This window comes from Eublepharis macularius, chromosome 14, assembly GCF_028583425.1.
Source record: "Eublepharis macularius isolate TG4126 chromosome 14, MPM_Emac_v1.0, whole genome shotgun sequence".
NCBI classification, from domain to species: Eukaryota; Metazoa; Chordata; class Lepidosauria; order Squamata; family Eublepharidae; genus Eublepharis; species Eublepharis macularius.
Window position 1 is genome coordinate 21,402,862 of NC_072803.1, and position 13,965 is coordinate 21,416,826.

The following is a 13,965-nucleotide window of genomic DNA, read 5'->3' on the forward strand; positions in this document are numbered from 1 at the left end:
GCATCCGCCAGGCGTTCCAGGCAAGAGGCCAGCAGAGGTGGTTTGCGGTTGCCTTCCTCCGCATAGCAGCCTTCCGTGCTCATCTCCTATCCGAGTACTTACCGTTGCCGATCCCTGCGTGTTAAGAACTCTCAACAAGCTCTGCTCGGGAAAAATGTCTGTCGTGCATATTGTGCTTTTGTTCTTTGCGGGGTGAGTGGGAGACATATATATCGTGCTTGTTCAAAAACATTGCAACAGAACATAATCCTGCCTTCGTTGTTCAAAGGGGTTTTTTTGGCATTAAACCCTATATATGTTCATCACCCTTCCCCGCACATGGAGGACACCGGCGACTGCGCTTGGTAATCGGAAGTCTAACTAGAGGTCCATTAAGAACGCGTTTCCTCCGCTTGGACGCATGCGCAGTACGCGACGCCCGCTCTCGACGGCGGTTGGTTCACCGGCCGTCGAGTTGGCAGAGCTTCCGCTTTCCTTCGTGTTCTGCTGCCGGGTTGACGGTTTTTCGGCTTACTGAGTTCCCTCACAGCTGCTTGGGGAGTCTTGAGGCAAGAGACTCGGAGCCGACTCGGGCTTCACTTCAGCGAAAGAAAGAAGCCTTGGAGTGGGTATCAACGGTCGACGTTAACAGAGCGACGGGGGGCTGTGAGGAACTTTCCTTGCCAAAGGGTCCGTCCGAGGAGAGCTTTGAGGGAGGAGGAAGGGAGGAGGGCTCTGGGCTGTATGGGCGCCCCCCCCCCCGCAGCCCTTAATGCCAGTGTTACCAACCTTCAGGCAGCGCCTGGAGATCTTCCGGAATTAAAACTGACTTCCAAGCTACAGAGATCAGTTCCCCTGGAGAAGATGGCTGCTTTGGAGGGTGGAATCTCTGGCATTATTCCCCGTTGAGGACCCACACCCTGCCCTTCCCTGCCTCCATCCCCCAAATCTCCAGGAATTTTCTAAGCTGTAGTTGGTTACCCTACTTAATGCAGCTGTGGTTATTTACCAATTATGTCCGTTTCAATGGAGGAGGGTAGAGGTCACTATGTGCTCGGCGCTGTAGCAGAGGCGGGAGTTGGCCTGGTTTTAGTCGTATCGGGAACCGTGTTGGTCTCTGTGACAGCCGCAACAACAGGCACTCTTGTGGCAACTTAACTGACAGGCTTATTATACAGTGCGAGAGTGTGTGTGTGTGGTGGCAAAATGACGAACAATGGGGCCCAAAGTCTATGAAATGCAGAAGTCAGTAGCTTTGTGATGCATCTATGACAAACTGGGATGTGCTCAAGATAATGGAAAAGAAACAGGCGTCTTGTGACGCCTGAAGGGCGTACTGTGGAAAAAGACTTGTGAGTCAGTACTTTGGTATATGTTATCTTGAGATGGTAGCTCTCCATTCGCATGTATATGCATGCCTATAGAAGAAGGAGAAAAAAAATTAGTGGGGCCAAAAAGCCATGAAAACTCAATGACCTTTACTATGAATAGATTTGCTGCAGTTGGCGTGTAAATGTGTGTTTTATGCAAAGAAATATCATAGGCCTACTGCATTCATTTGAAGATTTCCATCTTCCTGTGACTCTTGAAGCAGTTTTAGGAAATCTGTAAAACTAGGCCATGCACTAATTTACAAAACATAAACCACCCTCTTTTATAGCACTTTTTTAGCTCGCTCAGAAAGCTGTTTACATTTTTTCATCATGTAAATCATGAGGGTGATGCTTCATGTCTCTGATGAAGTGGTGCTTTAGAGCTTCTGTCCCCCAAATCTTTTCGTCTTTAGGATACTGCAAGATTGTTAAGGGACGGTAGTTCAGGCTGAACATCCTCAGGTGAGAAAGGGCCGTCATGCTGTCAGGGAGATCTGAAATACTACAAGTTCTCTCATCTTCCCCCCCTTATCTTCTGTTGCTTGTAACCTTCCCATGGTGCTTACTTGTTTCCCTGTGCTTGTGGTACAGTAGGTAGTTGTCCTAATTTCAAAATACCTTGGTAATTAATCTCATCTCTAATGGACTATTCATCATCTAAGTCTGTAAGCCTGTTGGGTTATAACTCCTGCCTTCTACCTCCTCATAAAAGAACCGCAACTGTTGTTTATGACTCAAATGATGGCAGATAGCCTAGGCTGCATGATCAGACACTCCAGGGACAAAATTATTTATTTCAATTGCTGCCTCAACCTGTCAATGGTCTTGAAATGGATCAATCCATTTTACAAGCAGAAGAGTAAAAACAAAATACTTACTTTAAAAATGATGTTGGATGTTTTCTGTTCGAGCTGCTGTTACTAAATCTGAATGTTAAGAATCATGTGAAATAAGAAATGTGCATAATTGTAATAATAATAATAATAATAATAATAATAATAATAATAATAATAATAATAATAGCATTCAATTTATATACTGCCCTTCAGAACAACTTAACACCCACTCAGAGCAGTTTACAAAGTATGTTATTATTATCCCCACAACAAACACCCTGTGAGGTGGGTGGGCTTGAGAGAGATCCTAGAAGCTGTGATTGACCCAAGGTCACCCAGCTGGCTTCAAGTGGAGGAGTGGGTAATCAGACCTGGTTCTCCAGATTAGAGTCTCATGCTCTTAACCACTAGAACCAAACTGGCTCTCCTAAATAATATCATCTTTGGCAGAGTTATTATTCAGCACCTGGTCTGTGCCTGTGAGGTCTGCCAGAAGTAGTACTTAAACTGGAAGTTATAACTTAATTTTTTGTATGGAGGGGGAAGATAATGGCATTTTAAAAATCAGAGAGACATATAAATGGATATCCTTATGCTGGCCATTTTACTTTTCTTTCAAATATGCTTTCTTTCTTTTGGTAGAAGTTAAAAACATACTGAAAGTCCCTTTAAAATTGTAGATCATCACATGAAGAACGTTTTATTAGAATGTATTTTAATTCTGTGTATATGCATGTAAATAAGCTGGCTGAAATTAATAGCACTGTTTTCCAAGTAAGTATGTAATGAAACTGATATGCATAGGAACTCCTATGCCTTATTTTCTAGTATACAGAATAAGCCTACAAATTCCTAGTTAAGAATATGTGTTGATATTTGTTCTTGTAGGATCATTGTATTTTCTCTTTCAACAGTGTTAACTTTTAAATCACCTTTCTTTCTTCCTTTATTCAGGTTATTGAGAATTGAAGGGACTTAAGCAGGTACAAGGATGAAGCTTTATAGCCTAAGTGTACTTTACAAAGGAGATCCCAAAGTGCATTTACTGAAAGCATCCTATGATGTGTCATCATTTAGTTTCTTCCAGAGATCCAGGTATATTCTGAAAGCATCAACATGTCTAGAGCGTCTTTATTTGGTACTTTTCCTGAGTTCCCTTCAAGGGCTTGAACCTTGATTGTGGTGTCCCCACTGTAGTTGTTGCATAGATTCAAGGTGCTCAACTGGACTGAGGCCTGTCTATTTGGGGAGTTTTCTGACATAGCTTCTTAAAGTTTGAGCAGTATTGTATGCTAGATAGGAAAAAGCAATTTTTTTATTGGTAGCAGATGTTATCATGAAACTTGTTTTTAAAAAGCTATCCTTCTCAATGTGAATGATACAAGGAGCTAAAAGGCGCCTTCTGCTAATCTGAACAGATGTGCTTTGCCTTCAAACGTGTTGTCTCCTTTTGCTTGCAAGTGGGAGTACAGATGTGCATTGCCTTCAGACGTGCAAGTGGGAGTATAAACCGTCCAGAAATTAGCTTCTGCTCAGTTTCTGCTCAGATGTCCCACTAACAAAGTTTGTTGATTCCAAGAGCAAATATTGTGCCAGCTAATTTTGAATTTAGCCTCTCAGGAGTGAGATGGGAGACATCACAGAATGAACATTCTTAGTTCTAGAGTGTGGAAGAAAATTGCTGCAAACTTACAACCCCCTTTTCTTTGCTCATCATTTGTAATAGAATTATTTCTCTTTGTACTGACATACTCAGCCCTTTCCTAAAAGAGCTTTCAAAAAACTTGAGTAAGCTTTCTTTAACAGTTGGAATTGGAATAGATATAATAGGCTGTGGAATGCCACCAGCATAATTGCTGGATAGGATTGAATGCATTGTCCTGTTTATTGACCAATTAATTTGTTGAAGTTTGAAGATCATTTTTGGAAGAAGAATATAAAGTATAAGGAATGTCATTTGCATGGCAGTTCTTTTCTTATTAGTTATTATGTTATAGGGAGTTTTAAGTTGCATTATCCTTTGGAATCTGAAGATTTCCACACCTATGTGGGAGTCCTAAGTAAATTTCAAACAATTAGATTTTTTTTTGTGTGTTCCCATTCTCCACCACCCCTCCCCAGTGTTCAGGAATTCATGACCTTCACAAGTCAGCTGATAGTAGAGCGTTCAGACCTAGGCAGCAGAGCTTCTGTAAAGGAACAAGGTAAGAGTACACAGAAATACCCAATGAATACAAATAACAGTGTAAAATTTTGCAGACCTTCTAAGATCTGGGCTTTGGGAGTTATGTAGAAGATATAGATCTGGTACAAACTGCATAGCATTTGCTTTTCTAGCAGGAAGTCAGCATGTGGTTTTGTTAAACAAATGTTGTACTTCTTGTTTAATTAAATTAATTTTTTTCCTTCAGGCGAGTTGGTTGGGTTTTTAAACTCAAAAGCATCTAATAAGAAATGGACACCTTCAAAGCCGGTCCAGCAGGAGGCTGTTAATTGGGATGGGAAAAAATCACACACTGATGTGAGCTGGAATGGCTTCTTTCATCCTGGTCATATTTATCTTTAAATATGCCAAGCAAATGATTAAAGTTGCAGTAAGGCAAGGGGATTCTAGACTTGAATCCAGATGGAATTTCAGTCAAGTTATTTACTGAATTAGGTGTTAATCTTCCCCAATGGAAAACTGAATTGTTACAGAAACCTGCCTGACCACTAACTGCCTTCCCCCAGCTTCTTTATTGCCCCAGTGAAGCACAAGCTCAGGCATCTGAAATAGCTGCAATTTTCCATGATAGCAACTTCATTCTGCTTGATTTATCCTGTCTGTTGTACTTGCTGTACTCTTGCTATATAAATTTGTACTGTCATCCACCCAGTCTGCTGGAATTTTTCTGGTCCTGTTTTATCTGTTGAAAATATTAGATTTAGGTTGTATGTTCTGTGTTTGGAATCCTGACAGACATTCTTTTTAAAGGCCAGCTTCTAGCCCTTGTATTTGTGGCAAACATTAATATGTTATCAAGTTGTGTCTGGTGAAATCTCAGAAGCTTGAGGGGTCTAGGCGGAGCTTCAGGGGATCAGAGATATTTGCCTTCAGTGTCCTGTATTGATCTTTGTCACTCTCCTATATGCACTATTTCTTGCCTATAGTCCATCTTGCCTCACTCTCTATCCCTTTCCTTTCTTCTGTTGCCCTGGTCTTCTGAAAAATGTATTCAAATGATGCCCTGGAGTGTGTCTATTCTTGACTAGATAGCACATTATGAAGGCTTTGTGCTATACCTACCTCTGCCTCTCCCCATCCCACCCAAGTATTCACAATGTTATACAACTGATTTTATGAAGATTCTGCATTTCTGATTCGAAGGGGATGATCTTTCATTTTATGTGTAGAATTCTTCCTACTGTAGTCCCGCAATGGGGGAATTTAATTCACAGCAAAGCCATTCTTTGGCCTGGAGCTGAGACATTATTAAATCTACTTGGTTCTAGAACTCTGGAAGTGCAAGCCAAACTGAGGTCCCTAATTGACTAATATTTGACTGCCTGTTCACACAAATGCTAAGCAATTATGTATGAAGACGGATACATTCACCTTTCTTTTTGCTTCAGAATACCTATGTCACGTTTATGTGCGAAATGACGGGTTGGCTGGAGTGGTGATTGCTGACAATGAGTACCCACCACGGGTCTGCTTCACCTTGCTGGAGAAGGTAAGCAAAAGTTCATACCATGAGAGTAGTTATAGACGTTGCAATAGGCTTCTAAGCTCATTGACTTCAATTGAGTTAGAAGGATGCAGCTATGTTTAGGATTGCACTATTGTCTAGATTATTCCTATAAGATCTCTCTAGTTAGATGATTGATTGGGATCCAAAAGTGTTTGTCCAAGTTTCTTTAAAGGCTCCAAGATCGAAGGTTCTAGGTTAGTGTCCTCCTGATTCTGTTTAATCTGAGAAGCTGTAGGGTTAAAGGGTTTCCTGAAATTCAAAGTTCTGTCTCTGTTACCTTGCATTGTAGGTGCTGGATGAGTTCTCCAAGCAAGTTAACAGAATAGACTGGCCCTCTGGATCCCCATCGACGATAAACTACACAGCATTGGACAGTTACCTTAGTAAATATCAGGTACAGGCTGATCTTTGCAGACGAAGAAAGTGGAAGCGGGGTGAGGGTTTGGCCTGCTCTGTCTAGCCTCATGTCTTCCCACATTTTTATCATGAACAAAAATTCGACAGATACTGTAAGGTGCTTGGGTTATTGCTCTTGTGAAATCAGCATGATTTTCCAACTTGGATTATGTATGCTTTTTGGTGTTTGGGACCTATTTGTGTTACTCTTAAAAAAATAAAAAAAGTTTTATTGATGTCTGGTATGATGTGAGGTAAGATGTGGCTCTGCCAATAATATCAGTCCCAATTACTTTTTTACATCTTATCCTACTATATATAATTCCCTTAGTGTCTTTCCGATGACGCACATTTATGCTGGTGCGCCTGCGCGGGTGCATCAGGATAAAAGGGTGCCGTGGAATGCTGCTTCCAGAGGGCGCCGCTCGCGGTGGAGGGCTGGGCGAGTAGGCCCGGCCTGCTGACGCCGGGCTTCGTAGCCCAGGCGGAGGCGGGTGATGGTGCGGGAAGGGCGGCGCGCCTGCAAGCCCCGGGCGAGCCATGGCGGGGAAGAAGCGCCCGCGCCCCACCGCCCTCTGACCCCCACCGGAGCCGAGCTGCGCTGCTTTTGGCAGGGACGTGGTGATGGGGCGAGGGCAAAGTGCTTGCTGCCACGTCAGCCCCACCGGAGCCAGGCGCTCCACTCTCCACGGACCCGGGGCGAGATCGATGCACCCACTAGCTTGCGAGGCCCACTGGTGCCATGGTGCTCTGCTCTCTGCGGACCTGGGGCAAGGGGGTGAGAGCGATGCGCCCACCGCCCTGTGAGGCCTGCTGGAGCTGCGGCACTCCGCTCTCCGCGGACCCAGGGCGAGGAGGTGCAAGCCGGGGATGCAGCAGGAAGAACGAGCCCACCTGCCCTCCCTCCCTGGCTCCACATCCCGCCTGCCAGCCGTCCCCACACACCCCTTGCCCCTCACCTGCCATCCCTCCCCAGACCCCTCCTGCCTCTCCGCCTTCCCCAAACCCCCATTGCCTCCCTACTTGCCATCCCTCCCCACACCCCTCCTGCCTCTCCTCCTTCCCCAAACCCCCATTGCCTCCCTACCTGCCATCCCTCCCCACACCCCTCCTGCCTCTCAACCCTCCCAGACCCCCCCTTGCCCCTCGACCTGCCAATCCTCCCCAGACCCCTCCTGCCTCTCCACTCTTCCCAACCCCCCATTGCCTCCATACCTGCCATCCCTCCCCAGACCCCTCCTGCCTCTCAGCCCTCCCAAGATCCCCCTTACCCTTCTACCTGCCAATCCTCCCTATACCTCTTCTGCCTCTCAGCCCTCCCCAGACCCCCTTGGCTCTCTACCTGCCAATCATCCCCAGACCCCTCCTGCCTCTCCACCCTCCTCAAACCCCCATTGCCTCCCTACCAGCCATCCCTCCCCAGACCCCCCTTGCCCCCCACCTGCCAGCCCTTCCCAACCCCTCCCCCCACCAGCCCTCCCCAGCCCCAGCTTTCTAGAGCCCATTGTATTTATTTGCACAACGGGCTCTGTTTCTAGTCTTTCTATATTGTATAGGTTGAAGCTACTTGCTGGGAAGAATTAATATTCAAGAATTGGGGGAAGTATGGATTTTATCAGGCCCATCAGCTTGGAAGAACAATCCACTTTCACTATAAGACTGTGATGCAATTAAGGTCCTTCTATCTATGATCTCCAGCATTTTGGCAACAGACTTCTAAAGTAAAAGGTGATGCTCTCTTTCAGAATCCTCGTGATGCAGATGCAATGACAAAAGTACAAGCAGAGCTGGATGAGACCAAAATCATCTTGGTAAGGGCCACAACTTGGAGCCTTGCATTGCTTTACAAAATAGGCAGATAATTTAAGAGTTTTTTTTTAAAAATAAGGGGCATAATTTTGTCATGGGAGCATTCAGTGCACATTTTAAGCATATGTGGCAATCTAGACTGGATTTTGGGAAACTTTGTCGTGGCCTTTTTAAAAACTAGGTACATCTACAGATCACTGTAATAACACTGTAAACAATGGCAGGAAAACATGTGTTGTAATCAAGAAAGGGTACAGCATTAGTGGTCATCAGTCTAGGAACACATTTTTACAAGACTAAATGCTGTAAAACCATTTTCCTCTTTGGATAGAAGTATATGTGTGTATCTGTCCATCCTGGTTTTGTTTTTCTCAGGAGTGAGTGACAGGTTCCTAAACCAGTCTTTTAATAGCCACTTGTCATTCTACAGTGTGAGCCCTGAGTTAAAAACATGATGCAATTTGGTGAAATTAGGTCATGACTAACTATGACCATGAACATCTGTTTTTTTTTTTTTAAACCATGCCGTTGAGATCTGAATTCATCGGTTTCTTTTGTTGTGGAGGAGTTTGCTTTGTTCTGCCCCAGAGATGTTTCTTCTCCTGCAGCTGAAGAATGCCTTGTTTGAGATGAGCAGATGCTTTAATGAATTACGGTTGCTGTTTTAATCCTACTTTGTATTAGCCAGTCCACACAAAATGCTGAGGATTGGGGGTGAAGCTGAGTTATAGGGGTCTTCCAGTTAGGGAGCAGTGGAGTTAAAACAATTATTTATTATAAAAAGATAATTTAGTAAAGCAGCAGCAAAGTTTTGCAATCTGAGGTCTGCCATTGTGATTTAAATTTTTGTGAGCTCCTGCCCTTCAAAACAGGGGGAAGCCATTTATATCCCCTCCCCCTGAAGCCTTCATTCCTAGAAAACTGAGAGGGATCTGTTTTCATATTAACTAGATAGACATGAGAAGGGCTCACCCTCTGTCCTTACAAACGACTGGCAGACCCCATCTTATACTCCACTTCTCCATCAAATGATTTTCACATGAGATTAAATACTGATACAAAATTTGAATGTAAAATAATTAAATCCAGTTCGGAATGTGATCCCTCCCCAACTGAGCAGTATAAACTGTTTGTAAACAGTATAATCATCATCATAAAAGCTGTTGCCAGGTAAAATCCGCTAATGGGTCACCTGAATACAGTAGTTGGTGCCCGGTATCTAGAAGCTATTAAATTGCATGCCAGGCAAGTATAGTTGGTGACAGAAGGGTCTGTGGGACAGCTGAATCTGTGCAGAGTGCAAAAAACTCAGATGGGCTTACAGAGTTGTTGGCAACATGCCTGCTCCCTCTTTCAGCTTTGTCTTTTCCCACTTAGCACAATACCATGGAATCTTTGTTAGAACGAGGAGAGAAACTGGATGACTTGGTGTCCAAATCGGAGGTTCTTGGAACTCAGTCAAAGGCCTTCTACAAAACTGTAAGTATATTCAGGACAGTGTCCCAGCTGTCCTGTCCCATCAGCTTCATTCCCTGTCTCCACAGCTGAGTATTTCTGAGTCAGTGAGAATATGGGTTTTTCTGAGGCAAATAGTGGCAATGTGTTGTCTGAATCAGGTGCTGTGTAATACCTGAAGACTGGGGAGAACCTACAAGTTGTTAAAATAGTAAGCTGCTTTCTAGGTTAATGCTGAGTTCCCTTGCCGGCCCTGCAAAGAATCTCCTCAGTTTCTGTTGTTACATGACAATTGTGTGCCAAAATTCCTTCGACTCTTCATCGCTATATTGCTGCAGTAGGCAAATTTAAACCCAGCAATAGTGAAACACACGTGGCTGTTGCATTCTGCTGATATGTCAGTGCTTTGCTTTGGCTTCTCATTTTGGATGCCATTAGAATATTAAATGTATACTTTTCTACTACTTAAAAAAAAATATAGTTTCCAAATTAGTCTATCCCGTAGGGACCTTAGAGGGCTATATCTTTTTCTTATGTTGTGCAATGGCTCCTGGCCTCAGGCATTTCAGCTGGAGGGGACTGTAGTGCTCAGTTCCCGCACAAAATTCCTGCAACTCAGTTTTGTGAGGAGCAGAATTTATGGCATGAAGCTTTTTTGTTTTTCGTACAGCCACTTGCCAAATAAATGGGATGTAACCACCCAGGTTTTTTTGGTGGAGGTGAAATGGAAGGACATTCAGACATCTTAAGAACAAGAAATGGTTGAAGTATTAGGATTCTTCTGCTGAAAAAAGCTTGTTTACATTTCATAATTGTTCTAATTTGGTTTCAAGTACAATGTAGAGATAGAAACAGACTGTTCAAGGAAATTGCTTGCTGTGATCTAGTCCATTGCTCTAGCATTAGTCTTACTGTGGTTGCTCTTATATTACCTCTGCCATGTGGGAGCTGCTAGTCCTTCCTATCCTGCTTAATGCTAAGCAGTGGTTCTCATGCCACCAGGGTAACACCATGGGGACCTCAGAGAACTTTACTTGTTAGCTTAAAACTGGAAGGCCTCTCACTGTGAATGTGTTCTTTTGACATCCTCTTAAGGCTCGAAAGCAGAACTCGTGCTGTGAAATCATGTGACCCTGTCAGCTGCATCCCACCTTCTGCTGTGGACTATCAGGCCTTCACTCACATTCAAGACTCCCGAAATGAGGCAGCAAGAAGATATATCCCAAAACTACCGATGATGGCAATCCTTGTTTCCAGAGTTAGCCACTTCATCCAGACTGGATGCCTGGAGTGGGACACAATGTCGTGGTTCATGAACTAAAAAACTGTCTTTCCCCTGTTTGGAAAGAAGGCATTTCGGACTCCAAGATTTCCGCGTTATGGAATGAGCATAGATGTATTTTCTCCACTGGTCCTAAGGGGGGTAGTGGCAGTTCCAGCAGTCTGGTTGGTAGCTGCTGTTGGACTTGTTCTTTATTGATCACTTTGCCCTGCTTTTTTCTGAAACCTACAAATAGCTGTGGACTTGTTCTTTATTGATCACTGTTTGCTCATGTAACACTAGGAAAACAGTTCAACTACCTGAAGGTTGCAAGCCAATACTGAGTCTTGAATTTCAGGTCTCTGTACTACATCTGGTGACAATGAGGAATTTCCCTTTGGGCCCAAATGTCCCATGCTAGTTAGGGAAGCAAGGCATAAACCTTGTTGATCTTTCACTCCATTCAGAGTCACTCTGAGATGATCTAAGGTGAGAGGCCTGGGGTGGCCTAAGAACTGGTGCTGCTTTATTAAACGAGCAGAGGAGCTCTATGGTGGGGGGGCGGGGGGGGGGGAAGAGCTCATCGGGTGAACTTGGACTAGTGAAATCGCTTGAAATGATTCTTCCTTGGCTGAAGATGGGAAGCTGTTCCTGTGCTGGGACTGTGTTTGCCAACACAATAAGCAAAGGACTGTGTTTGCCAACACGATAAGCAACACAATCCACACTACTGCTGTTTGTCCAGTATAGAATTTTATTTAAGGTGGCACGACGCTCTACGCCTCCACCTGGAAATTTGTATTTTAGAGCTGATTTGGGAGGGCTTATCTATGGGTTCTAGTTGGTGGCTTGTGTTGCTTTTGCAGTGTAGCCTGGTTATTCTCCTGCACTGGCACTCTGTTGTGTCATGGCTACACTTTGGCAGTGCCTGTTCTATAGTATTGACCCGTAGCCATTTGTTGATGGCATTTGTGCTGATATCCAGAAGCATCGTCTACTGCTCTCCGCTAAGAGCTGTGCCAGAGTTCTGTGAAGTTTGACCTGTCTTCTATTGGACATAAGTGTTTTAGCCTCTAAAGTTGTGTGACTTGATGTTGTGTCGTGATGTTCTTAGCTGGTCCTACATGCCACCCACCTTTCTGGAGGGTCTGTCCCTGCCTGCTAGTCTTATGTAAATACTAGAAGTTGTTGTTAATATTTTTCTTTCTGTCAGTGATGCCTGAGTGCTGAGGTTTGCTCTATCTTGGAAGGCAGGAACACTGTTCTGTAGTTGGGTTTCCCTCTGACTGAAGCTCTCCCCATTGCAGCAGTGCTAGGTAGGGGGTGTCATGTGCACTAAAATGAGAGTACAGTGCTTAAAATACATGTAGCTGGCAAGGAACCTGAAGAAATAGCAGCAGTACTAAGCAATGGTATATTGTTGTTAGTCAGTGGGATTGTGGGTAAACCAGGCACACAACTCTTACATCAGACAAGGTATTCCGCTCCCCAAAGACTGACCGGCATTCATCTGGATACTTGTAATGAAGGTCACTGGAAAAGAGGGGCGAGTCCTTGTGCCATTCTACAAAAGCTGTACTTAAATGTTGATAGCAGATGCAATCTGTCGGGGCAGAGCTGAGGCTTACTGATAGAGTTGTAAGGAAGAATGCCATCCTGGTCTTTGTTCTCTTGATTCACATTTGAAAGATCTGTGGCTTTTCTTTGCTTTTGTGTCCTGTTTTGACTGCCTAATTCTTACAACCAACCAGCAGTTACTAAATTGCAAACCTCTTACTACTTAATCACCTGCTTATGAAAACATACATTGAGCCCAGAGCTCTACAGGAATGAGAGGGGCTAACTGAGCAACCTAGAGTTTTAATGAGTTTCTGTTTATCTTAGATGGTCTGATTGGGGGAGTGTGCGCCCTGGGATTTGGACAGCTTGGCTACATTTACTTGCTCTCTGCTGCACCTCTTCTTGGGAACGGGTTGGGCCAAAGGTTGCACGAAAGCCTAGTCTCTGCTTGAACTGGCACTTAACATTGTATTGGTAGAACCAGTGCAACATCTCTCTTGGTGCCAGTGTTTGATTGCCTTAATTTTTATTTCTCCCATCCCTGCTTCAGATCTAGGCCCAGGGCTGGCATATTTTCTGTAAAGCCATCTTTTATTGCAGTCAGTTAGGTTTCTGAGCTGTTGCTGTGGCTTTGATCCTAATGAGCTCTCCTAATAGCTGCACAGGTAGAACTGCTGTGAGTTCTGTGTTACTAATTTCAGAAGAAAACTGTTCTTCCCACTCAACGTTCTTTGAATTACAACTGGACTTTGGAGACTCATCCAGAGGAGTAAAGAGCAGACTGGTTTAGTTACTGTAATCTGCCCACCATGTTAATGTGCTTATACCTAATCCTATCCTCCATCTAATGGAGAAGCTTTTACCTAAAGACTGTATTTTAATAAATATTGCTTAACTTTTTGTGTATGTACTGGTTACTGGATTACATCTAAATGGATAAAGTTGTTCACTTGATGGTTCCAAAAAAATGGCTGTGTCTCATGTTATCCATGCAAAAATTACACAGGCACAGCAGCGTGGAGTATGGCAGACTAGGAGGGGTGAGAGGTGGGTTTAAATCCTGTCTTGGCCATGGAGCTCACCAGGTGACCCTGGGCCAGTCACACAAACTGTCTTGACCTACCTCACAGGTAAAACAGGAGGAGAGAGAACCATGGAAGCTGCCCTGAGCTCACTAGGTGGAAATACGTGGTAATCAGAGACACAGTTCTTAACAATCTTTTTGTCTTAAAATCAAGACAATTTGTTCTATCAGTCTGAAACTTGTCATAGAGAGCCTAGATGGAAAGGCTGCAATGGGGTTAAATTCCAACAAAATAAGAATGGCTGAGATGTGCAGTTAAAATGTAATTTACCTTTACTTGACTTTGCACATCCAAAGTATAATTTTAGTGTCTCCCTTCCCAGTTTATAGTAGCCCTGTTCACACTTATATCCTCCGTGTACCTGTTCATAGGAAACAGCAAACTTTACAAATTAAACTGTGAATCAGTATCTGAGTAAACACGGAGTTTAAATTGCATGTTGAGCTGTGCTTGAGTTGAACGTAACATGAGAATGCGTAT

General features: G+C 43.9%; 1 protein-coding gene across 1 annotated transcript; it reads left to right on the forward strand.

Moving 5' to 3' along the window:
- The first annotated feature begins 432 nt into the window (after positions 1-432).
- On the forward strand, positions 433-13,300 carry YKT6 (YKT6 v-SNARE homolog). The gene is made up of 8 exons (XM_054998336.1): positions 433-604; positions 3,143-3,283; positions 4,310-4,392; positions 5,801-5,901; positions 6,209-6,313; positions 8,061-8,126; positions 9,502-9,603; positions 10,675-13,300. Exons 2-8 carry the CDS (start codon positions 3,180-3,182, stop codon positions 10,708-10,710), a joined length of 597 nt encoding a protein of 198 aa, XP_054854311.1. The 5' UTR covers positions 433-604; positions 3,143-3,179; the 3' UTR covers positions 10,711-13,300.
- Positions 13,301-13,965: the final 665 nt, after the last annotated feature.

What these genes read in the sequence shown, in the direction of transcription:
- YKT6 (XM_054998336.1), top strand. Translation starts at nt 3,180, where the DNA reads ATGAAGCTTTATAGCCTAAGTGTACTTTACAAAGGAGATCCCAAAGTG. An exon ending in GTTACCTTAGTAAATATCAG is followed by an intron (nt 6,314 to 8,060) that starts GTACAGGCTGAT and finishes GCTCTCTTTCAG; the next exon opens with AATCCTCGTGATGCAGATGC. An exon ending in ATGAGACCAAAATCATCTTG is followed by an intron (nt 8,127 to 9,501) that starts GTAAGGGCCACA and finishes TTTCCCACTTAG; the next exon opens with CACAATACCATGGAATCTTT.